Source organism: Hyperolius riggenbachi, chromosome 1, assembly GCF_040937935.1.
Source record: "Hyperolius riggenbachi isolate aHypRig1 chromosome 1, aHypRig1.pri, whole genome shotgun sequence".
NCBI classification, from domain to species: Eukaryota; Metazoa; Chordata; class Amphibia; order Anura; family Hyperoliidae; genus Hyperolius; species Hyperolius riggenbachi.
The window spans coordinates 328,586,478-328,612,779 of record NC_090646.1 but is presented as its reverse complement, the minus strand read 5'-3'; the positions used below and the strand labels follow the sequence as shown (position 1 = coordinate 328,612,779).

Below are 26,302 nucleotides of genomic sequence, written 5' to 3'. Positions count from 1 at the left end.
GATTTATTATGAAGGATACTCCTCACTCATGGAAGATGAAACTTGCTGAATACTTCCTGTTTTGAAGGTATTTAGTGTTTTTGGCATAGCTGTTTTAGTTGGCTAGTCTAAGGTTTCATTAAGCCTGCTAAAAAATATCCTGGTAATTTTGTTTCTCAGTAACTTATCGAGGTACTCTAACACCTAGGTTCTCAACGTGTGGTACACGTACCCCAGGGGGTACTTCTGATGGTTCCAGGGGGTACTCGGGCTTGGTATACTTAACCAAAAATAACAAATTTAGAGTTTTAGAAGATGATAAATCTTATTTAAGCAACACCAAATTTAGTGTTTTAGCTAATTAAAAGCAATAGTACATTTTGGGAAATTGTTGAGAACCAATTATCCTTTACTACGATTAAATAAATATTTGTCAAGGGTTACTTGTGATAATTTTTACTATGCTAGGGGGTACTTGGTAAGTGCAGGGTTTTAAAAGGGGTACATAAAAATAAAATGTTGAGAAACACTGCTCTAACACAACTCTCATAACCACAGAACAATATTCAATCAACACCTTGCACTGCTGAAGGTCAAAACACCAAGTTGCATTATATGTATTTGTGTAGGTTATAGATGTCATACTATACATACTGCCATACTTGCATCATTTTACATACCGTATTAGTCTGGCTTTTCATTGACACGAATTAAGAATTTGCCTATTCCATCCATGGTGTTTAAATTATGCATTATAAGGTTTTTTTGTTTGCCCATGAGAAGATGAAAATACTTTGTATTGAGAATGCAAAAAAGATACTTTCTCCAGGTAACTGACAAAAATGTACAGTCAGATGAACCAGATTGCAGCCTAGATTTCAAAGGAAGTGGTGCTCAGTGTAGTTTGCCTTCTTAAAGCGGGATTGTGAGCCACAAAATCAAATTCCATTTACCCACTGCTTTGTGTTTATTATGCAGCCAGTAACCTTATCCTGCATTGCAAGCACTCCAATCTAATCAGAAATGTTTCTGCTGTAATAAATCTTATCTCAGTCAAACTGTCTCTATTTGGTACACTGCCGATGTGAAGGAAGCTTGTCATCTTCCCTCCCACATTCCTGCTCTTCATTGATGGGTTGAGGGCAGTTCCGTGTGAAGCTGCTGAAATCTGATCTATGCCATGCTCACGTTAACAAAGCAAGCTAGATGTGATCGTGCAGTTTCTAGGAGAAAAAAAAGTAAGGGAGGAAATTACATCAGGATTGGCTTCAGTCAGAAGTAATCAAAATGGAAAATGCCAGGAACAGTTTTCTCTTTAGTTACTATATAAAATTCACTGACATCAATACAAGCAGTAGACCAGCACAGAGGCGCTTAGCATAAAACCAGACCTGTTTAGTATATGCTCCATCTTATTGCCTGAGGAAACTGGTCACTCCCGCAAAACGTGTTTTACTTTACTGGAGTATGTAAATAAATAGTTTTGCTGAAAATCGTCATTTTCTTGTGTCTCCGAGGAGGAGGTAAGTCCACCACTACCTTCTCATTTTTAAACATTATAAATCTTTTTATCCTTCTGGCGCCTCCATACTACGTCATATCCACCCTTGGTGAAGGGGTGTTACCACTTCTTTCCTTGATCTACAGAGAACGACTTCTTAAAGAGAACCTGTACTGAAAAAAGTGAGAACGGGCCCATAGGATATTATTGCACTAGCGCTTTAAAAACGCTAGCGTTTGAGCGTTTTGCCAAAATCGCCGGCAAAACGCTCTAGTGTGAATGGGCCCTAAAAGAGACCAAAAATCCCTCCTACTAAAAAGTAATGCTCAATGTAGTTTGCCTGCTTAAAACAGAAGGCATTTACGATAATTCAGCTTTAAGTGAACAATTGTGGTCTCGCACAATGCATCACTACTGAATATGCAAATTATCTCTTTATGTTGTGGCTCTGTAAATTGTATAAGCTATAGGCTATACACTAGAAGTTCTGGATGTAAGCTTGGCTTCAGGGGCATAAAGAGATAATTTGCATATTTAGTAGTGATGCATTGTGGGTAACCACAGGCGCTCACTTAAACCTGAATTATCACAAATCCTTTCTGTTTTAAAGCGGTGGTAATCCCCGGTGTTTTGCACTTTTAGGTGTGAATGGAGTCCTAATCCCCTATACTTTCCTACTAGTTTTGGGAGAAAGGAAGTGAAAAATCCTTTCAAGATTGGTTTAGTTTAAATGTTCAAAGTGAAATGTATGAATTTATTTGTTTTCTATCCTTTGTGCCATTCCAGGGCCAAGGTTACAACCTTGCAGTAGTGCAGAGCAAGTGATATTTGTACTCCAGTGACTCTGTATGAGGCGTGTGTATAGCACTGAACAAGTCATCTGGCTCTGCATAAGGTTATATAAAGAAGTGATCCTAAGCACATGTCATTTTAGTGACACACTGGTTATTTTTGGTTGTGAGGCAGACTTTAATTCCTAGAACTTGTATATTACAGCATATTTTAGATAGGATTATTACTAGGAGATGGTGCACAAGGTCTAATCTCTGAATAGGCTTGTCACATTCTTGGACAGGCTGGTGGGTACTGGCAGCTTGTGTGGGATGATGCAGGTTCATACTTTGGTGCACTGGGGCACAGTGCTGCACTCTGCAAAGAATCAAACTCAGAAAGAAGATTTATATTCTATTCTCCAGTTAGGACAGCCATACACTATGCAATCATTATTTCGCTGATTAATCTTCAGGGAATATTGATAGCTTACTGCCTTGCAACACTTGATACTAAACCGATATCAGCAGATATGGGAGTATTGATTTAAACCACCAATCCAGTGTATAGTATGGTTGTTTTTTTTCTAGTTTATCCTTGATCAATAAAAAGTATGGGTGATCCTGATCAAAGTTTGATCGGTATACTGATAAAAGGGCAATCAAGAAAACCCTCGTTTTTTTAAATGCATTTCCATATTTCTCTCTTCAACTTCTCAGCTTTACTTTAACCTCTTGAGGACTGCAGGGCTAAACCCCCCTAGTGACCAGGCAATTTTTAGTTTAAAAGGCCACTGCAGCTTTAAGGCCAAGCTGCAGGGCCGCACAACATAGCACACGAGTGATTTCCCCCCCCCTTTTCTCCCCACCAACAGAGCTCTCTGTTGGTGGGGTCTGATCGCTCCCCCCATGTTTATTTTTCTTTAATAAATATTTGTGTTGCCGTTTTAAAAAAAAAAAACAACCCTCTTCCTTTAAATCCCTTCCCTCCCTCGCTCCCTCCCTCCCCACAGCCGGCCAATTACGGCGATCGGCTGTCATAGGCTTCTGCCTATGAGAGCCGATTGCTCTCTTGTCCCCCAGGGGGACAGCCGTGTCACGTGCTGATCGCAGCGCTGCACAGAGTAAATAGACGGCGATCACGCCGTCTAACAGTCTCCCGAGCGGAAGGCGGAGCGCGCGATCTCCTGCAAAACAGAGCCCCATGACTTTACGCCAATTGCCGTTAGGCGGTCCTGGGGCTGCCGCCGCGGCCACGCCTGCCGGCGTGAGGCGGTCGGCAAGAGGTTAAAGAGACACTGAAGTGAAAAAAAAAAAATATGATCTAGTGAATTGGTTGTGTACTATGAATAATTACTAGAAGATTAGCAGCAAAGAAAATATTCTCATACTTTTATTTTCAGGTATATAGTGTTTTTTCTAACATTGCATCATTCTATAATATGTGCAGATTACACAACACTCAGCATTCAAAATGAGTCTTTCAGAGCAGTCTGTGAAGAAATGACCTCTCCTCTAGCAGAGGAAAAGTAAATAGTCCAGGAACAGTTGAGATAATAAAATTCAGATAACAGCCCTCTCCACGACTAACTTAGTCGGAGAGCTTAAAGAGAATCTGTATTGTTAAAATCGCACAAAAGTAAACATACCAGTGCGTTAGGGGACGTCTCCTATTACCCTCTGACACAATTTCGCCGCTCCTCGCCGCATTAAAAGTGGTTAAAAACAGTTTTAAAAAGTTTGTTTATAAACAAACAAAATGGCCACCAAAACAGGAAGTAGGTTGATGTACAGTATGTCCACACATAGAAAATACATCCATACACAAGCAGGCTGTATACAGCCTTCCTTTTGAATCTCAAGAGATCATTTGTGTGTTTCTTTCCCCCTGTTCTCATGCACTGAAGTTTCAGGCTGCTTGTTTCTTCCTGCAAACAGCTTTGCCCTTGTCTGTAATTCTTCAGTATGTGAAAGCCCAGCCAGCTCAGAGGACGATTTATCCAGCTTGTAAAAGATAAGAGAGAAGAGAGAAGCTGCTCTAATCCTAAATAACACACAGGCAGTGTGCATAGAGGGACCTGGAAGGGGGAGTTCATAGCAGAACCACAACAATGAAGAACTTGGCAGCCTTCCAGACACAGGCCGACAAGTCTGACAGGGGAAAGATACATTGATTTATTACAGAGACAGTGATAGTATAAAGTGCTGCAGTAAGCCAGGACACATTAGAATAGCTTTTTGAACTTGTATGATGATAAAAACCAGGATGCAATTTTTGTTACGGAGTCTCTTTAATGGCTTGTTTGCATAGAGATAACAACTGGAGTTTCTCAACTCTTCCTGTACTGGAAACAATTACACTGATGTATCTGATCTTAATGTTTTATTTCTTAGCTGTGCTACACATACAAATCATAATATCATCATTTTTTTTTCGCTTCAGTGTCTCTTTAAGTAGCTACATTTTAAGTCTGAAATGTCACAGTAGCCATGTCATTATGACATAAATCTGCTTGAACAAAGATAATAAAATTACCCTTTGAAGTCTTCTCCATTATCCTGCTATTAGCAGTGTTTTCTCAGCCAGATACAAGGGATTTGGCTTCTATTTACTTTTCAGAAGAAATGTTGCTGCGTTCAGCTTTCTGCATCCAATTTGAATGCCTTATTTACATACAAATGTACTGGTTTTAGAAACCCTTACAATAAGACATTAGTACTAATGAAAAGGAACTGGAGGCATCCTCGTACTTGGTACTATGCTCTTAGTACTATATGTGCACATATCACATGGCAGTTCAGGTATGCTTCCAAGCAAATTTGTATTAAGTTGCCAACCGGCTAACGCCAATGGGCGTGGCCACAGTGGCAGCCCCAGGACTGCCTAACGCAAATTGGCGTCAAGTCCTGGGGCTCTGTTTTGCAGGAGATCGCGCGCATCTCCTGCTTGGGGGCGGAGCTCCCCCCCCCTCAGTCTTCGAGCAGCAATCGCCGCTCGGGAGACTGTTAGATGGCGAAACTGCCGTCTAAACACATAGTATAGCGCTGCGATCAGTGTCACACGGCTGTCCACCTGGGGGACAAGAGAGCGATCGGCTCTCATAGGCTGAAGCCTATGACAGCCGATTGCGTGATTGGCTGGCTGCAGGGAGGGTAATAAGTTAAAAAAATAAATGTATATTTAGTTAAAAAAACAGACATAAATATTGATTAAAAAAAAAAAAAAAAAAACACCTGGGGGGCGATCAGACCCCACCAACAGAGAGCTCTGTTGCTGGTGGGAATCACTCGTGTGCTGTGTTGTGCAGCCCTGCAGCTTGGCCTTAAAGTGGATCCGAGATGAACTTTTACTCATTGCATAATTGTGTTCCTTTCCTATTCTTTATAGGGCATTCCTCAAGCCAAATACTTTTTTTGTTTGTGTTTTAATACTCTAATTCCCTATAAACTATCTAAACTTTAGGTAACCTATATAGACAAGTTACTTGTTATAGTTAGTTTTTCATCTCGGATCTGCTTTAAAGCTGCAGTGGCCATTTTAGTTGAAATTGGCCTGGTCTTTAGGGGGGTTTACCACTGCGGTTCTCAAGTGTGTACCTGATCTCAGAAGTCCTCTCTGCTCTAAAAGATACACAACAGCATAATAACAAATCCTAAAATAAATCTGCACAGTTTCTACTTCCTGATTCATGGAAGCAGACATATTTTTTACAGCCTATACTTTCAAATGGGCTTATCTGCCATAGGCAGTCATGTTGTCAGAATTCTAGCGGTTTTATTTACGCAGGAAAAAGCTGTCATAAGTGTATGGTTTAAGTTTTAATGTTCTATACAAAATTTCATTGTAAAGTGAAAAGTTAGAGTACTTTATATTGCTCTGTGACATAACATATTCCAGGCTGTAAGGCCTATAAGATTATTCTAGTTACAAAAAGTCAGAGCATTCTTGTTTATGCTAGTGCGTGGCTTTAATATTTAACCTTTTCGGGACCGCGTGCAGTAGATTCTACGCCGCACTTGTGGCTGTTCTAGCCTGATGCGGCGTAGAATCTACGCCGGCCCGCAATTTCCGCTCCCGACGCGATCGTGCGCACCCGGAGGGGGAGATTAAGCTGTCATATGACAGCCGACATCTCCCCCGAGTGATTAGCAGCCATCGCGTATGGCTGCTGATCACACGATCACTACGATCGCCGTCGGATCGTAGTGATCTGTTTGACAGCTGCGGCGGCAGGGGGGGGGAAAGAAGAGGATCCACTCACCTCCCTGCCGTTCCAGTGACGATCGGTGCCCCCCTCCGCTCTGGCCGGCATCTCCGCTTCATCTGACGTCAGCGCCGGGTCCCGGCTTGATGACGTCATCAAGCCGCGACCCGGAACTGCTCGTCAGACAGAACGGAGATGCCGGCCGGAGAAGAGGGTCCCGTGCGGCTCATCGCTGGAGCCTGGAAGGTAAGTGAAGGCTGCTGGCAGAAGGGGGGGCCCAGGCCACCAAGGGGGGACACAATGCCAGGCAGCCACAGACGGGATCCAGCCGCCTGACCCCCCCCCAAACGCGCGCACCCCCTTCCCGCGCAAAATGCCTGGTCCTTAAGGGGGGGGTAGGTGGCCGGTCCCGAAAAGGTTAAAGAGGCTTCTGTGTGAAGACAGAGAAGCAAGTTAAACTCACATTACTGCAGTAATTATAAATGCACATATTTATTACTCACAGATATTCTTAATCTAAATATTAATGATCAATACAGTCCTTCTAAAGAAAGGAATAGTTATTGTTAAACCCTATATAATAGAATCTATTACTTTGAAACATGTAAGCTGTATTCTACCCGTAAGAGATGACAGTAAGACATTCTCGTGAGATTGTTATGGTTCTGGAAGAATTGTTGACGTGCTCTAGTCTCAGAAAGCTGATAACACATGATGTTTTGGGAACAAGTTATATAAATATTAAACAAAGAAGGTGTTTTCCCAATTAGTTAAAGATGACAATGATGCCACCTAGTGGTCTCATATTCTTATGAAATCAACATTATTAATAGATTGTTATTTGTTATAAAAAGCGGACCTCTGCCGGTGGACATTATATTTATTTTATAAGAAAGACAAAAATATAGACATTGATTTTATATTATTAAGATTTAATGTGCAATTATTTCTTTTATGATTAATTGTTTTAAGAAGAATTATATAATAAGCTTTATATTTAAATAAGTATATTAGAAGCCTTATATGTTTCAATAAGCCTTAAATTGCTGAAGGCTCTCACAGGTCTGGTAACAGAGTCAACCTGACCAATCTCATGTCTGGGGAAGTACCAAGACATTCCAACATAATTAGCAGCGAACACTTTATCAGAAATGCGTCATGAATGATATTGTTTAGTCTCCATGTCTGGGTCAGCCAACAGATAAGATGGCTGTTGACGTCCATTTTTAATTACGTGTGTCAGAAATGACCTAAACAAAATGTCAAGCACTCCAAATGACGTTAATTCCCACAAGATAAGGTAATTAAGAATTTATAAACAATAATATTGTGACTTAGGAAATCAAAACATGATAAAGCATTGACGCACGGAAGCTTTAGCCAATCAGAACCTGGGATCCAGGGAAAGTCCAGATTAGGCAGCCATATTGCCTCCAACCCCTATAAAAGTAGGGCCTGAAAGCTCATAGTTTGCAGAAGCCCAACAATCTCCTGAGAAGACACATGAGGCAGAAGCTACCTTCCCACAAGTGGTTCTAGATGCTGAAGAGATGACAGAGAAGGGGTAATATGCTTAATATTCTGGTGATTTACTTTATTAATTTTTCAGCATTAAGTTTTATTAAGATGTTAGCAAGAAGTTTTTTTGGAAGCTATTTTTTATGCTATTTCTTTAAGAAGATTACTACAAGTTTTACACAGCTACTAGATACACAGCTATTGATACAGATGAGACTACTTTTGATCTTATTCTACATAACACAACTGTTATATTCTTTTTGAATGTGCTTAGAAGATTGATGATCGCTTGGCTATAAAGCCTTGATAAGATGGAATACTGTTATAAGGGAACACTACTTGGAACTGTTCATATTTTGTATATATGCTGTATGATTAAGCAAATACAATTTTTTTTATATAAAATCATAAACTGAGTGCTCTGATTCATTTCAAGGTATACCGTCAATCTATAATTACTGTTATAGAGGGTTCAGACCCCACTATGCCGGATTTATATGATAGCAACGCTTTAAGGGCTGGTCCTTTACTGAGTTGGCAATCATGAAAAAGGCAAAATCCGCGCAGGTTTTTGACAATGTGACACAGGGAGATCAAATTACAACTAGTGATTAGACACAAATGAGGGGGAATTGCACGGGCTAAACTCTTAAAATACATACAGGGACAATTTCTGTTACTATTTCCTTCTGTCCTGTGCAAGAGTTCAGGTCCACTTTAACAAAGACAGAAATATGCACAGCGTGGGCTTTTCCACAATGCAATACAATATGAATTTGCATTAATGCATGCTTTTCTCTGTGTGTGTTAGTGAGAGGTTTACAACTGATAAAATTAACAATGAAATGCATGTGTTTCCTTAAAAAGCAGCATATTGAAAACTGTATTCACTAGCAATCCTGGGATCAAAAGGTGGGTAAATGCTTGCCAAAGTAGTGGAAAGCCTGTGAATGGTCCGGGGGCTTCCAAGATCCTCCACAAGCCCACTACTGCTACCTGGGACCCTCTGCTTCAGAGATGCACACCATCCATGTACAAGGACATCCGTACTGTGCATATGTATCTGTTCATACGTGGGCCATACTGGGACATGCCTAGTATGGATGTGCTGCACCGTGTGCGAGCTTGTGGTAATTGAGTTCAGTAGGATAGTGTACTAATAGCTGTATTGGTACACTATCGTTCTGACCTCAATCACTTTAACCACTTCCCGACCGCCGTATATACAATTGGCGGCCGGGAAGTGGACGCCGCAAGGACCGCCGTATTGACAATTGGCGGCGGTCCTTGTATGGGCATGGGCGGAGCGATCGCGTCATCCGTGACGCGATCCTCCGCCTGGCGCCGCTCACCCGCCGCAACATCCCGCCGGCCATACGGAAGCGCCAGCGGGATGTTAACCCGACGATCGCCGCATACAAAGTGTATAATACACTTTGTAATGTTTACAAAGTGTATTATACAGGCTGCCTCCTGCCCTGGTGGTCCCAATGTCCGAGGGACCACCAGGGCAGGCTGCAGCCACCCTAGTCTGCACCAAGCACACTGATTTTCCCCCCCCCCCCCCCCTGCCCCAGATTGCCCACAGCACCCATCAGACCCCCCCCCCCCTGCCCACCCCCCAGACCCCTGTTTGCACCCAATCACCCCCCTAATCACCCATCAATCACTCCCTGTCACTATCTGTCAACGCTATTTTTTTTTTATCCCCCCCCTGCCCCCCGCTCCCTCCTGATCACCCCCCCACCCCTCAGATTCTCCCCAGACCCCCCCCCCCCCCCAGGTACTGTATGCATCTATCCCCCCTGATCACCTGTCAATCACCTGTCCATCACCTGTCAATCACCCGTCAATCACCCCCTGTCACTGCCACCCATCAATCAGCCCCTAACCTGCCCCTTGCGGGCAATCTGATCACCCCCCCACACCAATAGATCGCCCGCAGATCCGACATCAGATCACCTCCCAAATCCATTGTTTACATCTATTCTCTCCTCTAAACACCCACTAATTACCCATCAATCACCCATCAATCACCCCCTATCACCACCTGTCACTTTTACCTATCAGATCAGACCCTAATCTGCCCCTTGCGGGCACCCAATCACCCGCCCACACGCTCAGATTGCCCTCTGACCCCCCCTTATCAATTCACCAGTGCATTAATTACATCTGTTCTTCCCTGTAATAACCCACTGATCACCTGCCAATCACCTATCACCCATCAATCACCCCCTGTCACCCCCTGTCACTGCCATCCATCAATCAGCCCCTAACCTGCCCCTTGCGGGCAATCTCATCACCCACCCACACCATTAGATCGCCTGCAAACCCGCCGTCAGATTACCTCCCAAATGTATTGTTTACATCTGTTATCTTCTCTAAACACCCACTAATTACCCATCAATCACCCATCAATCACCCCCTATCACCAACCGTCACTGTTACCTATCAGATCAGACCCTAATCTGCCCCTTGCGGGCACCCAATCACCCGCCCACACGCTCAGATCGCCCTCATACCCCCCCCCCCCCCTTATAAATTCGCCAGTGCATTAATTACATCTGGCCTTCCCTGTAATACAAATCTGTATTCCTCAGCGCTGAGACATCAACCTCTTCTGTTGTTATAGCATTGTGGGTCCATGCAAGCTGGACCCGAACTGCATAAAAAGCATATAAGGTATTTGCACTGACAGATGTCAAAGTGCACCTGTGGTCGATTTCACAGAGATAGCCCGTCTCTCCTTCCCTACCAGGTTTCGGCCTTATGCCGTCATCGATCCCCTGATGACGGCATAAGGCCGAAACCTGGTAGGGAAGGAGAGACGGGCTATCTCTGTGAAATCGACCATTGAATGGTGTGATAAGGTGCACTTTGACATCTGTCAGTGCAAATACCTTATATGCTTTTTATGCAGTTCGGGTCCAGCTTGCATGGACCCACAATGCTATAACAACAGAAGAGGTTGATGTCTCAGCGCTGAGGAATACAGATTTGCATTTTTGTGGTTCCATTGTGGATTGGAGTTTACCTCTAGCAGCGAGTTATATTGGTGTGGAGCGCTTGATATTACCTACAACATAGACTATCTTGTTTCCATCTGTATCTGAGCTTCCCTGTAATAACCCACTGATCACCTGTCAATCACCTGCCAATCACCTATCACCCATCAATCACCCCCTGCCACCCAACAATCAGCCACTAACCTGCCCCTTGCGGGCAAACTGATCACCCACCCACACCAATAGATCGCCCGCAGATCCGACATCAGATCACCACCCAAGCGCAGTGTTTCCATCTATTCTCTCCTCTAAACACCCACTAATTATCCATCAATCACCCCCTATCACCACCTGTCACTGTTACCCATCAGATCAGACCCTAATCTGCCCCTTGCGGGCACCCAATCGCCCGCCTACACACTCAGATTGCCCTCAGACCCCCCCTTATCAATTCGCCAGTGCAATATTTACATCTGTTCTCCCCTGTAATAACCCACTGATTACCTGTCAATCACCTATCAATCACCTATCAATCACCCATCAATCACCCCCTGTCACTGCCACCCATCAATCACCCCCTGTCACTGCCGCCCATCAATCACCCGCTGTCACTGCCACCCATCAATCAGCCCCTAACCTGCCCCTTGCGGGCAATCTAATCACCCACCCACACCAATAGATCGCCCGCAGATCCGACGTCCGATCACCTCCCAAGTGCAGTGTTTACATCTGTTCTCTACCCTAAACACCCACTAATTACCCATCAATCACCCCCTGTCACTGCTACCTATCAGATTAGACCCCTATCTGCCCCTAGGGCACTCAATCACCCGCCCACACCCTCAGAATGCCCTCAGACCCCAGCCCTGATCACCTCGCCAGTGCATTGCTTGCATCTATTCCCCCCTCTAATCACACCTTGAGACACCCATCAATCACCTCCTGTCACCCCCTAGCACACCTACCCATCAGATCAGGCCCCAATTTGCCCCGTGTGGGCTCCTGATCACTCGGCCAAACCCTCAGATCCCCCTCAGACCCCCTTCCGATCACCTCCCCAGTGCATTGATTGCATCTATTTTCCCCTCTAACCACCCCCTGAGACACCCATCAATCACCTCCTGTCACCCCCCTAGCACTCCTATCCATCAGATCAGGCCCAATACAACCTGTCATCTAAAAGGCCACCCTGCTTATGACCGGTTCCACAAAATTCGCCCCCTCATAGACCACCTGTCATCAAAATTTGCAGATGCTTATACCCCTGAACAGTCATTTTGAGACATTTGGTTTCCAGACTACTCACGGTTTTGGGCCTGTAAAATGCCAGGGCGGTATAGGAACCCCACAAGTGACCCCATTTTAGAAAAAAAGACACCCCAAGGTATTCTGTTAGGTGTATGACGAGTTCATAGAAGATTTTTATTTTTTGTCAAAAGTTAGCGGAAATTGATTTTTATTGGTTTTTTTTCACAAAGTGTCATTTTTCACTAACTTGTGACAAAAAATAAAATCTTCTATGAACTCGCCATACACCTAACGGAATACCTTGGGGTGTCTTCTTTCTAAAATGGGGTCACTTGTGGGGTTCCTATACTGCCCTTGCATTTTAGGGGCCCTAAACCGCGAGGAGTAGTCTAGAAAACAAATGCCTCAAAATGACCTGTGAATAGGACGTTGGGCCCCTTAGCGCACCTAGGCTGCAAAAAAGTGTCACACATGTGGTACCGCTGTACTCAGGAAAAGTAGTATAATGTGTTTTGGGGTGTATTTTTACACATACCCATGCTGGGTGGGAGAAATTTCTATGTAAATGGACAATTGTGTGTAAAAAAATCAAACAATTGTCATTTACAGAGATATTTCTCCCACTTAGCATGGGTATGTGTAAAAATACACCCCAAAACGCATTATACTACTTCTCCTGAGTACGGCGGTACCACATGTGTGGCACTTTTTTTTACACCCTAAGTACGCTAAGGGGCCCAAAGTCCAATGAGTACCTTTAGGATTTCGCAGGTCATTTTGCGACATTTGGTTTCAAGACTACTCCTCACGGTTTAGGGCCCCTAAAATGCCAGGGCAGTATAGGAACCCCACAAATGACCCCATTCTAGAAAGAAGACACCCAAAGGTATTCCGTACGGAGTATGGTGAGTTCATAGAAGATTTTATTTTTTGTCACAAGTTAGCGGAAAATGACACTTTGTGAAAAAAAAACAATTAAAATCAATTTCCGCTAACTTGTGACAAAAAATAAAATCTTCTATGAACTCACCATACTCCTAACGGAATACCTTGGGGTGTCTTCTTTCTAAAATGGGGTCATTAGTGGGGTTCCTATACTGCCCTGGCATTTTAGGGGCCCTAAACCGTGAGGAGTAGTCTTGAAACGAAATTTCTCAAAATGACCTGTGAAATCCTAAAGGTACTCATTGGACTTTGGGCCCCTTAGTGCAGTTAGGGTGCAAAAAAAGTGCCACACATGTGGTATCGCCGTACTTGGGAGAAGTAGTATAATGTGTTTTGGGGTGTATTTTTACACATACCCATGCTGGGTGGGAGAAATACTTCTGTAAATGACAATCTTTTGATTTTTTTTACACACAATTGTCCATTTACAGAGGTATTTCACCCCCCCAGCATGGGTATGTGTAAAAATACACCCCAAAACACATTGTACTACTTCTCCCGAGTATGGCGATACCACATGTGTGGCACTTTTTTGCACCCTAACTGCGCTAAAGGGCCCAAAGTCCAATGAGTACCTTTAGGATTTCACAGGTCATTTTGAGAAATTTCGTTTCAAGACTACTCCTCACGGTTTAGGGCCCCTAAAATGCCAGGGCAGTATAGGAACCCCACAAATGACCCCATTTTAGAAAGAAGACACCCCAAGGTATTCCGTTAGTAGTATGGCGAGTTCATAGAAGATTTTTTTTGTCACAAGTTAGCGGAAATTGATTTTAATTGTGTTTTTTCACAAAGTGTCATTTTCCGCTAACTTTTGACAAAAAATAAAATCTTCTATGAACTCACCATACTCCGTACGGAATACCTTTGGGTGTCTTCTTTCTAGAATTGGGTCATTTGTGAGGTTCCTATACTGCCCTGACATTTTAGGGGCCCTAAACCGTGAGGAGTAGTCTTGAAACAAAATTTCTCAAAATGACCTGTGAAATCCTAAAGGTACTCATTGGACTTTGGGCCCTTTAGCGCAGTTAGGGTGCAAAAAAGTGCCACACATGTGGTATCGCCGTACTCAGGAGAAGTAGTATAATGTGTTTTGTGGTGTATTTTTACACATACCCATGCTGAGTGGGAGAAAGATCTCTGTAAATGGACAATTGTGTGTAAAAAAAAATTAACAAATTGTCATTTACAGAGATATTTCTCCCACCCAGCATGGGTATGTGTAAAAATACACCCCAAAACACATTATACTACTTCTCCTGAGTACGGCAATACCACATGTGTGGCACTTTTTTGCAGCCTAACTGCGCTAAGGGGTCCAAAGTCCAATGAGCACCTTTAGGCTTTACAGGGGTGCTTACAATTTAGCACCCCCCAAAATGTCAGGACAGTAAACACACCCCACAAATGACCCCATTTTGGAAAGTAGACCCTTCAAGGTATTCAGAGAGGGGCATGGTGAGTCCGTGGCAGATTTCATTTTTTTTTTGTCGCAAGTTAGAAGAAATGGAAACTTTTTTTTTTTTCACAAAGTGTCATTTTCCGCTTACTTGTGACAAAAAATATCTTCTATGAACTCACTATGCCTCTCAGTGAATACTTTGGGATGTCTTCTTTCCAAAATGGGGTAATTTGGGGGGTATTTATACTATCCTGGAATTCTAGCCTCTCATGAATCATGACAGGGGGTCAGAAAAGTCATAGATGCTTGAAAATGAGAAAATTCACTTTTTGCACCATAGTTTGTAAACGCTATAACTTTTACCCAAACCAATAAATATACACTGAATGGGTTTTTTTTAATCAAAAACATGTTTGTCCACATTTTTCGCGCTGCATGTATACAGAAATTTTACTTTATTTGAAAAATGTCAGCACAGAAAGTTAAAAAAATCATTTTTTTGCCAAAATTCATGTTTTTTTTGATGAATATAATAAAAAGTAAAAATCGCAGGAGCAATCAAATAGCACCAAAAGAAAGCTTTATTAGTGACAAGAAAAGGAGCCAAAATTCATTTAGGTGGTAGGTTGTATGAGCGAGCAATAAACTGTGAAAGCTGCAGTGGTCTGAATGGAAAAAAAGTGGCCGGTCCTTAAGGGGTAGAAAGCCCTAGGTCCTCAAGTGGTTAAGCCCGCACACAGCGCTGCTCTCCTGTGCATTGTGTGCAGTAACACCAGTGCCAACTCATCCCTTTAATTACTGACACATCTAAGTTATACAGGTCCTGGGGCTATTTGCACATAATCCGTGCCTAATCTGCATCTAAATAGCCACAAAACCTGTATAATTCATGTGTCAGTAATTAAAGGGATTAGTTAGCAACACTGATTTCTGAAACTAAAACTGTGAGTGGAGGAGGCGGAACTAAGGATGGGCAGAGAGGAGGAAGTACTGCCACTTCCTCCCTGCCCATAATCTATGTTCTGCTCAGTCGAAGATTTACGGCTAAGCAGAGTGTCACAGCACCACAAATAAAACTATGGTTCAGTGATACTAAATCTTCGTTTTCAAATGATAGTGTACAGTGTTTGATATTCATCTAGCTTTGCATTATGTTTCATACTAAAAATTAGTTTTGCATTTTTTTTTTTGTAGCTTTGAAACATACTTTAGGAAATATCAGAAATTCTTTTATTTTTGGACTGCTGTCTTCCAGTTTTACTGGCGAGTGTTGGAAACAGAAAATTATCTGGCCTATTGGTTAAGTGAAGATTTAAACATTACAATAACCAAACCTCTCACGACTTGCTGAGTGAATTTTTGTTCACTATAGGCTTAGCTCAGCCTTGGTACATGGCAGTAGAGCAATTTAAACAGAAGAAAATACTGCTCATCCTCTCTAATCACGTAGAGCAGGGGTCCCAACCCCCAGTCCATGGCCCACTGCCAGGCTGTGCTGGGCCGTGCCTGTCTGACCGCACAGTGAACAGAATGCCGAGAGTAGCGTTACTGTAGTCAGCAGAAGGCTGGAGAGAAACAGCTGTCTGCAGCCATTCTTACTGCTGGTGTCTGTAATTTTGTAATACAGCATTCTTTCTGTCTGTATGGACACCGGGTGGCAGCAGTGAGGAGGACTGGGGCACTCTGGTCTCTTACCAGCCACAGAGTGGAGGTAAGGTAAGTTAGTGTGGGAAAAATGGAAAGCAGAAAGTGTAGAGAAGGGTAAAGTGAGTGTGGGAAGAAGGGAAGGTTAACGTGACTGTGGGGAGGAGAGAAGGGTAAAGTGAGTGTGGGGGGAAGAAGAGGAGGGTAAAGTGAGTGTGGGGAGAAGAGGAGGGTAAAGTGAGTGTGGGGAGGAGAGAAGGGTAAAGTGAGTGTGGGGGGAAGAAGAGGAGGGTAAAGTGAGTGTGGGGAGAAGAGGAGGGTAAAGTGAGTGTGGGGAGGAGAGAAGGGTAAAGTGAGTGTGGGGGGAAGAAGAGGAGGGTAAAGTGAGTGTGGGGAGAAGAGGAGGGTAAAGTGAGTGTGGGGAGAAGAGGAGGGTAAAGTGAGTGTGGGGAGAAGAGGAGGGTAAAGTGAGTGTGGGGAGGAGAGAAGGGTAAAGTGAGTGTGGGGGGAAGAAGAGGAGGGTAAAGTGAGTGTGGGGAGGAGAGAAGGTTAAAGTGAGTGTGGGGAGGAGAGAAGGTTAAAGTGAGTGTGGGGAGGAGAGAAGGTTAAAGTGAGTGTGGGGAGGAGAGAAGGTTAAAGTGAGTGTGGGGAGGAGAGAAGGTTAAAGTGAGTGTGGGGAGGAGAGAAGGTTAAAGTGAGTGTGGGGAGGAGAGAAGGTTAAAGTGAGTGTGGGGAGGAGAGAAGGTTAAAGTGAGTGTGGGGAGGAGAGGAGGTTAAAGTGAGTGTGGGGAGGAGAGGAGGTTAAAGTGAGTGTGGGGAGGAGAGGATGTTAAAGTGAGTGTGGGGAGGAGAAAAGGGTAAAGTGAGTGTGGGGAGGAGAAAAGGGTAAAGGGACTGTGGGGAGAAGGGAAGGGTGAAGGCCCTTTCACTCTGGTGCGGTGCGCTGTGGCAATGTACCGCACTACTACTGCAGGGCAATGAAGTCTATGGGTGCTATCGTATTACCTGTACTGTGGTTAGGTGTGTCGGAAGTGCTCAATCTGACGCGCTTCCAAAACAACATTAGCAGAAATAATGTAAGTCTATGGCGACACACGGATTTTAAAAATGTTGGCGGCAATGCTGACGCGCATGCGTGGAAGTGTATTTTTACATCCTGTTTGGCTGGATGCTTGAAGGGAAATACCCAATAGTAACACAGTATTTCCTGAAGGCCTGTTTTTGGCGGTGCAGCGGTTGCACAGCACTGCTAACGCCAATCTGCAGTGTGAAGCCAGCCTAAAGTGAGTGTGAGCTAAAGGTGACTATGCCAGTAGATGGGAAAGCTCAAGCAGCACTCCCCCTCTTTCATCATCTGTCACAGCAAATGTATCTTCTCGCACTGGTAGTTTATGCAGCAGCCCAAGACAGCAAAAAGTAAAAGTGCAGACATCTTTTCCAAAGTGCTGAGGGAGATGATGCTGGTGGTTGGGTAGGGCTGGTGCTGCCAGGAATGTATCTACTGATACTGCCTGTAGAACACCTCCAACAATACCCCCCTTCCTTTCGCAGGCACATTTATGCACCCACCCGCCTGGTCCCTGGAAAATTTGCATGATGCTGAAGCGGTGCTTGGGTGGAAATGGTTGGGGATCGCTGACATAGAGGAACTGGTGGTGCGGTAGGCTTTTTATCCTAGTAGCACTAAAACCTTCTTGGATGCAGTCATGTCTTCTTCACAATTTCTATGACAAACCTGGGTGACTATTTACAAACAATGCTTATACAGTACCGTTACCAAGCTACCTACTTAGTAATTTGCTTAGCCTTTGTTAGAGGTGTGTCAGTAGGCATTCTGTGGGACTTACTAATAGCAACTGGCAGAGGATATTCCAACCCTGCTGGTTGCTGAAGGAGGTTCCAGCTTTGGAATATCCAAACACACACATACCGTGCTCACTTCACACCATCGAAAATGATCATTTCGGATGACAAATCTTTTTTGTGTAGTGCGTATGCAGCTTAGACAATTTAGAAACCTTCCAATTAATCTGAGACAGTAGACACAGAATAAGAAATCTTTTTGTAGTATTTCATGTTTTCTCGCAGAACTTTTTTTGAGCCTTTATTATTTGACCTCTGGGCTTTAAAGAGGAACTGTAACGACAAAACGGCCCCTGGGGGGTACTCACCTCGGGTGGGGGAAGCCTCCGGATCCTAATGAGGCTTCCAACGCCGTCCTCCATCCGTCAGGGGTCTCGCTGTAGCCCTCCGTGCAGCGGTGACGTAATATTTACCTTCCTGGCTCCTGCGCAGGCGCTCTGACGGCTGTCGGCGCCGAAGTAGGCGGAAATACCCGATCTCCGTCGGGTCTGCTCTACTGCGCAGGCGCAAGTTTCCGGCGCCTGCGCAGTAGAGCGGACCCGACGGAGATCGGGTATTTCCGTCTATTTCCGTGCCGAAAGTCGCCACAGCGCCCCCGCTGGAGCCAGCAAAGGTAAATATTGAACTGACAGTCGGCACAGTCGCCGGCTGTTCGGAGGGCTGCGGCGAGACCCCCGTGGGACAGAGGACGGCGTGGGAAGCCTCATTAGGATCCGGAGGCTTCCCCCACCCGAGGTGAGTACCCCCCAGGGGATCTTTTTGATGTTACAGTGTCTCTTTAAGCTGTAAATTTGCCCAGCACCTTGCATGCATTAAAACTTTCAGGCAACAAGTACACATCACCATTTGATCCAGAAATTAATAGTAATATGCACTAAATCAGTGTTCCCCAACCCTGTCCTCAAGGCCCAACAACAGTGCATGTTTTGTGAGAATCCACAGCGGTAGTTAATCAGCTCTGCTGAGACACTAATTACCTCACCTGTGCATGTTTGTGGTTTTCTGCAAAACATGCACTGTTGGTGGGCCTTGAGGCCAGGGTTGGGGAATTCTGCACTAAATCACTCTCCTGGATCAAGTAAGCACCTCAGCTTTTCTGATGCTTCTTAGTATATTTCAAAACAATAAGCAAAAAGTAGCGCTCCAGATCTCACAAGAGTCCACGATCAGACCAATTCAATGTCCATTACGTGTCAATCAGAGTCCTCTTTAAAGTAACCTCTTGGCACCTCCAGGTCTCCGTACACCAACTCCGTTACAGATCAACACGGTATATAGATAAAAAGAGAAAAGCGCATATAGTGTGACTCCGTTATGGCTCTCAATGTTACCACCACCGCTTCTATATCCCAAGAGACCGTGAATGTTAGTTCTAGTACACCACCGGTGGGCACCTAGACACACCCCCTCCGTGTCCGCACCCACCCAATAGGCCTCCTCAGATCTCCGGAGGTAGGATTTAGAGCCAATGGGGGTCATACACTTGTATCAGAAATCCACACGTCTCTTCTCACCAAGTTACTGCGGGGCTAAGAGAGCTCGATAGTGTAAAACCATTTATTTAAAAGTTGTTTAAAAACCAGATTGCACTCACATTTAGGAGACTTGATAACAGCGTTTTAAACAGTGTTGGGTCCCTGGGTGACCACTCCGCTGATCATTGCCTCGAACCTCCGTATCCTGAGTGATATCCCTGGTACTTCCGTGTTGGCCAGCAGCATCCGACGTAGCTCCGCCCTACGCGTTTTGTCAGAGATCTGACTCATCAGGGGCTGACGTCAGACGCTCTGCCGGCATTTTTATCCCTTGGACTTTCATCAACAAACTTTATTGTACCCTCTAACATGCGGGCAAAACGCCTTCTGCGCATGTCTACAACTCCTCACGTTAATCCCCCAGCTTAACCCCTCCCTCCCCATACTTACTAGCTGGATACGCTCCCATGTCAAGCGTCAGAAGGACGCGCATTAACCTCTAAGTCTAGGGCAAGTGGCGTCCCAAAATCAAGCCGCTGCGTTCCATTGGATTGCGGCGCTGCGCTCCACCAAACCAAACTCCTATAGTTTTCAGCCATAATCAATCAAGGTGTGGAAAAATTAAAGGGCTCCTGGAGGGGCTTTAATAAGACGAGAGAGATTTCCAAAAAGGAGGGAATGTGGATTTTTAATCTTGACACTTTAGTCCCTAGAGGTCTTAACGTAGAATTTGATATAAATTGTTTTATTAGGAATGATTAATATTGGAGGAATTGTTGGGGAGGTTTGGGGAGGATTTAGAGAAATATTGTATTAGTTGTATTTGTAAATGATCACTCTGCTTGATTATGGCTGAAAACTATAGTATAGAAGGAGTTTGGTTTGGTGGAGCGCAGCGCCGCAATCCAATGGAACGCAGCGGCTTGATTTTGGGACGCCACTTGCCCTAGACTTAGAGGTTAATGCGCGTCCTTCTGACGCTTGACATGGGAGCGTATCCAGCTAGTAAGTATGGGGAGGGAGGGGTTAAGCTGGGGGATTAACGTGAGGAGTTGTAGACATGCGCAGAAGGCGTTTTGCCCGCATGTTAGAGGGTACAATAAAGTTTGTTGATGAAAGTCCAAGGGATAAAAATGCCGGCAGAGCGTCTGACGTCAGCCCCTGATGAGTCAGATCTCTGACGAAACGCGTAGGGCGGAGCTACGTCGGATGCTGCTGGCCAACACGGAAGTACCAGGGATATCACTCAGGATACGGAGGTTCGAGGCAATGATCAGCGGAGTGGTCACCCGGGGACCCAACACTGTTTAAAACGCTGTTATCAAGTCTCCTAAATGTGAGTGCAATCTGGTTTTTAAACAACTTTTAAATAAATGGTTTTACACTATCGAGCTCTCTTAGCCCCGCAGTAACTTGGTGAGAAGAGACGTGTGGATTTCTGATACAAGTGTATGACCCCCATTGGCTCTAAATCCTACCTCCGGAGATCTAAGGAGGCCTATTGGGTGGGTGCGGACACGGAGGGGGTGTGTCTAGGTGCCCACCGGTGGTGTACTAGAACTAACATTCACGGTCTCTTGGGATATAGAAGCGGTGGTGGTAACATTGAGAGCCATAACGGAGTCACACTATATGCGCTTTTCTCTTTTTATCTATATACCGTGTTGATCTGTAACGGAGTTGGTGTGCGGAGACCTGGAGGTGCCAAGAGGTTACTTTAAAGAGGACTCTGATTGACACGTAATGGACATTGAATTGGTCTGATCGTGGACTCTTGTGAGATCTGGAAAGCTACTTTTTGCTTATTGTTTTGACATATCTTACATCAGATATTTTAGAGCGCACCACGGTAATAGATGCAATTGTAGTACAGCTTCCAGGAGCGCAGTTTTTAGGTGAATTGTTCTTAGTATATTTGTTTCAAGGTAATGACAGCTAAGTCAGCACTGGCATCAGAAACTATAAAGGTAGTCTCCATATTTTCTTATAACCCAGACTTAAAGTGTACCAGAGCTGAATGAAATTAAGATTTATACATACCTGGGGCTTACTCCAGCCCCATGCGCACTGATTGCTCACATCCCGCCGTCCTCAGTCTTCTCTCTCTTCGGTACAGTGTTCCATAACTTCAGCCAGTCAAGGCCAGTCTGACTTAAAAGAAGTGCGCTCTTTGCGTATCTCTTCTGCAGCTGCAGAAGAGATGCGTAGAGGGTACACTTCTCTTGTGCAGACTGGCCGTGACTGGCTGAAGTTACGGGACCCGGTAAGAAGGAAAAGACTGAGGATGGCGGCATGGGAGCAATCCGTGCGCATGGGGCTGGAGGAAGCCCCAGGTATGTATAAATCTTTTAATTTCATTCAGCTCCGGTTTCCTTTAAAATACTAAAATTATTGCGATGGCTGCAGCAAAAGGTTTATAAATTTCATTTTACTTCTCAGTGTTTGTGTGAATCTTGAGACTTTTTTCAGTTTGCTTCCATTTGTTGTTTATTTGTAAAAGTCAACTTTATTCAATGACAAATCAAATATGAACATGTGACAGTACAGTATAAATGTATGTAAAATACTCCCATGGCATTTCCTACTACAAAACAAGATCTACATACTATAGTAAACTATTTTTTGTGCAAGTTGTGTCTTGTGAGTTTACTTCCCCAACTGCATACAACATATCCATACTCCTCTTATAATAGGACTATATTCTCTTGGAGTTTAATGATTTTACTTGTGAAAAAGAAAGGAGCTGGCAATATTCTGTATTCTAAATGAAGGACACAATATCTTAAGCTCAATGCACTTCCTCAGGTATACCCAGATCACAGAGTTCATATACAGGCAGTCCCCAACTTACAAAGACTCAAGGTACACATTTTCATACATGCAAACAAAATTGTCTCCATGTACAAAAAATACATACCGTAATATTTTTTTTATTACTTTTTTTTTTCTCTTTCGCTGTGGTATTCATTTTCTGTACACCTGAGAGAGCATTACATTGCACTTTTGTTTACTGTGAGTATAATTACGGTGATGTGAAAAACTATTTGCCCCTTCCTGATTTCTTATTCTTTTGCATGTTTGTCATACTTAAATGTTTCTGCTCATCAAAAACCGTTAACTATTAGTCAAAGATAACATGATTGAACACAAAATGCAGTTATAAATGATTGTTTTTATTATTTAGTGAGGAAAAAAACTCCAAGCCTACATGGCCCTGTGTGAAAAAGAAATTGTCCCCTGAACCTAATAACTGGTTGGGCCACCCTTGCAGCAATAACTGCAATCAAGCGTTTGCGATAACTTGCAACAAGTCTTTTACAGCGCTCTTGTAACGATGGGTGTCAGCAACCAGAGAGAGAATCTGATTCTTGGCGATCTGCAGTATCCCCAAGAATACAGATATACCTGATTATTGGGGATCTGCAGAATCGCCAATAATCAAATATGACTAACCTCTAGACACCAGAGCGTGAAAGTGTTTTGGTGCAACAGTAACCTTTGGACCACCGGGGTAGCAGGTGGTCCAATAAGTAGAGAAGACTCTACTGCAGTCAAGGACACCTGGAGAGGGAGTCCCTGACTAATAAGGAGCAGTGTCCCCTCTGAAGAGCAGGGGACCCCTGCGGAAAGGCTGGACACCCTGCGGAGGGTGACAGCCAGAAGGTCAGACAGGCCGGGTCGGCAACAGAGTATCAGATATGCAAAGTACCAAATCAGAGATCAGAAGAATAGTCAGGAAAGCTACAGGTCATAACAGATATCAGAACAAGGCCTAGTCTGAGGTGTGAGGTCCGTGATCTCAACACCCTGGAACTATGCTAGAGAATAACACAGATGGTATACAGTATTCCTAGTCTGGGGTGTGAGGGCCGTGATCTCAACACCCTGGAACTATGCTACAGAATAACACAGATGGTATACAGTATTCCTAGTCTGGGGTGTGAGGGCCGTGATCTCAACACCCTGGAACTATGCTAGAGAATAACACAGATGGTATACAGTATTCCTAGTCTGGGGTGTGAGGGCTGTGATCTCAACACCCTGGAACTATGCTACAGAATAACACAGATGATATACAGTAACTGGCTAAGTGTGGATTCCCAGGTCCTCCTGGTTCCACCACACTGAAAGATCTGACTAAGGTCTGAGTGCTAACACATAAGCATTCGCAACGCCAGACAACCAGCAACTGAACAGCAAGAGATATATATAGTAAAGCACCCCACAGCGCCGCCCAGCTCTCATCAACCAATCAATAGCCGAGCAGAAATCAGCTGACCGTCCCGATCAGCTGATCTTCCTCCTATTGGTATAAAGAGCCTGTCTAGCGGCGCGTGCGCGTGCGTAGCTCTCCATCTGTGTGCGCTACTAGGTCCAGCTAACCCAGATGCATGTTGTTGCTGGGAACCCGCCGCACTGAACACGGAATCCGCCGCTTTGCCGTCAGAACATGCGGCGGCCCCCATGCCACTCTGCCCATGGGCACCACCAGCTCCAGACAAACCAGACGCATTAGACACGGAATCAGCCAACCTTGCTGCCAGAACATGCGGCGGCTTTTCCGCTGTTTATCACAGTACCCCCCTACGAGGAGTGGACTCCGGACACCTTCCACCACGCTTTCCAGGATGTGAATCATGGAACTCTTTCTTCAAAACCTCCGCATGCATGCGGCAATCTGGCACCCAAGATCTCTCCTCTATGCCATATCCTTTCCAGTGGACCAGATACTGCACGGAATTCTGTACCAGGCGAGAATCCAGAATCTTTTCAATCTCATACTCTGGTTGGTCATCCACCAACACAGGAGGGGGGGGGAGAGGAGTCCACCTGTACAGCTGGTTTCAACAGGGACACATGGAATGATCTCACACCTTTCATAATGGCTGGGAGATCAACAGCATATGTGACACTATTAACTTTCTTGGCCCCTGGAAATGGTCCTATAAATTTAGGACCTAACTTGGGTGACAATTGTTTCAAGGCCAGATGACGAGTAGATACCCACACCAGATCTCCTGGGGAGAATCTCCACTCTACAGACCGATGTTTATCTGCCTGCTTCTTTTGGGTTTGGAAGGCTTTCCCTAGGTTCCTCTTTCAGGGCCCTCTGCCAGTCCTCCAGAGCTGGAAAAGGAGTGGATGCGACTGGCAGGGGAGCAAATTTAGGTGATCTACCAGACACCACCTGGAAAGGGGAATACCCAGAAGAAAAGCTCTTCAGATTATTGTGCGTAAACTCTGCGAATGGCAAAAACTTCACTCAATCAGTCTGTGCATCAGCAACATAGCACCTGAGAAATTGTTCCAGAGATTGGTTAACTCTCTCGGTCTGGCCGTTGGTCTGAGGGTGGTAGCCTGATGAAAATGCGAGTTCCATGTCTAATTGATGGCAAAAGGCCCTCTAAAATTTTGAAACAAATTGGACTCCCCGATCTGACACTACATTTTCCGGAATGCCATGCAGCCGGAAGATGTGCTGGATGAAGAGATCAGCCAATTCCTGGGCCGAGGGGAGTCCTTTCAGAGGGACAATGTGTGCCATCTTACTGAAACGATCAACTACCACCCAAATGACCGACTTGCCTTCAGACCGAGGGAGTTCATCCACAAAATCCATGGAAATATGAGTCCAGGGTTCATTGGGGACTGGTAAGGACTGTAACGTGCCCACGGGCGCCTGGCGAGAGGGCTTACTCCTCGCACAGATCGAGCACTCTCTTACAAATTCCATCCAATCAGAAGCTAAACTAGGCCACCAGGCACATCTAGCCAGTAGATCCTGAGTTCTGGTGGCTCCAGGATGACCAGCATTCTTGTGAGAATGAAAAAACTAAAGAATTTGTAAGCGAAAGGGCAGTGGCACAAACATGACCCCCTCTGGTTTCCCCTCTGGAACATCCTGTTGGTAAGGACTCAAAGTGGTTGACCAATCTCTCCAAGTCTCAGTGGCTGCTAGGACTACCTTTGGAGGCAGGATAGTCTCAGGAACAGCGGACTGCACTGACTCGGGTTCAAAACACCTAGAGAGCGCATCGGCCTTGACATTCTTGCTTCTGGGAGTATATGTGATTATAAATCTAAATCTTGCAAAAAACGGACCACCGGGCCTGGCGAGGGCTGAGTCTCTTAGCCCCCTCGATATACTCCAAATTCTTGTGGTCTGTGTAAACTGTGATAACATGTTCTGCACCCTCCAGCCAGTGTCTCCATTCCTCAAAAGCTAACTTGATGGCCAGGAGCTCCCGGTTGCCGATGTCATAATTTTTCTCGGCAGGTGAAAATCTGCGAGAAAAGTAAGCGCATGGGTGCAGCTTGCCCTGCAATCCTGACCTCTGTGACAACACTGCTCCTACCCCCACCTCCTAGGCATCAACCTCCACGATGAAAGGAAAGGTGACATCAACATGTCTAAGTATTGGGGCAGAACAAAACAGTCGAGAAGGCGGCATGAGCCTCAGGTGACCAATGATGAGTATCAGCCCCTTTTTTGGTGAGACTGGTGAGAGGAGAGATGATGGTAGAGTAGCCTTTAATAAACCTTCTGTAGTAATTGGCAAACCCTAGGAACCTCTGGAGTGCCTTCAGCCCCACGGGCTGAGGCCACTCCAGGACAGCGAAAACCTTCCCTGGATCCATCGAAAGACCAGAAGTGGAGATGATGTAACCCAGGAAGGCTACTGACTCTACCTCAAAGAGGCATTTCTCTAGTTTGGCATACAGCTGATTCTGTCGTAACCTCTCTAA

The 26,302-nt window shown here is 44.8% G+C and overlaps 1 protein-coding gene across 2 annotated transcripts in view; it reads right to left on the bottom strand.

Moving 5' to 3' along the window:
* Window positions 1-878: 878 nt before the first annotated feature.
* LOC137549155 (serine/threonine-protein kinase PLK2-like) overlaps window positions 879-26,302 on the bottom strand; it is a 201,060-nt gene continuing 175,636 nt past the window's right edge. For both annotated transcript variants that reach the window (XR_011026787.1, XM_068271187.1), the window contains one exon: window positions 879-1,202. Coding sequence is in view for 1 of the 2 variants with exons in the window: in XM_068271187.1 (XP_068127288.1) it covers window positions 1,182-1,202 (21 nt within the window). In the remaining variant the exon portion in view is untranslated. The remainder of the gene's footprint in view (window positions 1,203-26,302) is intronic.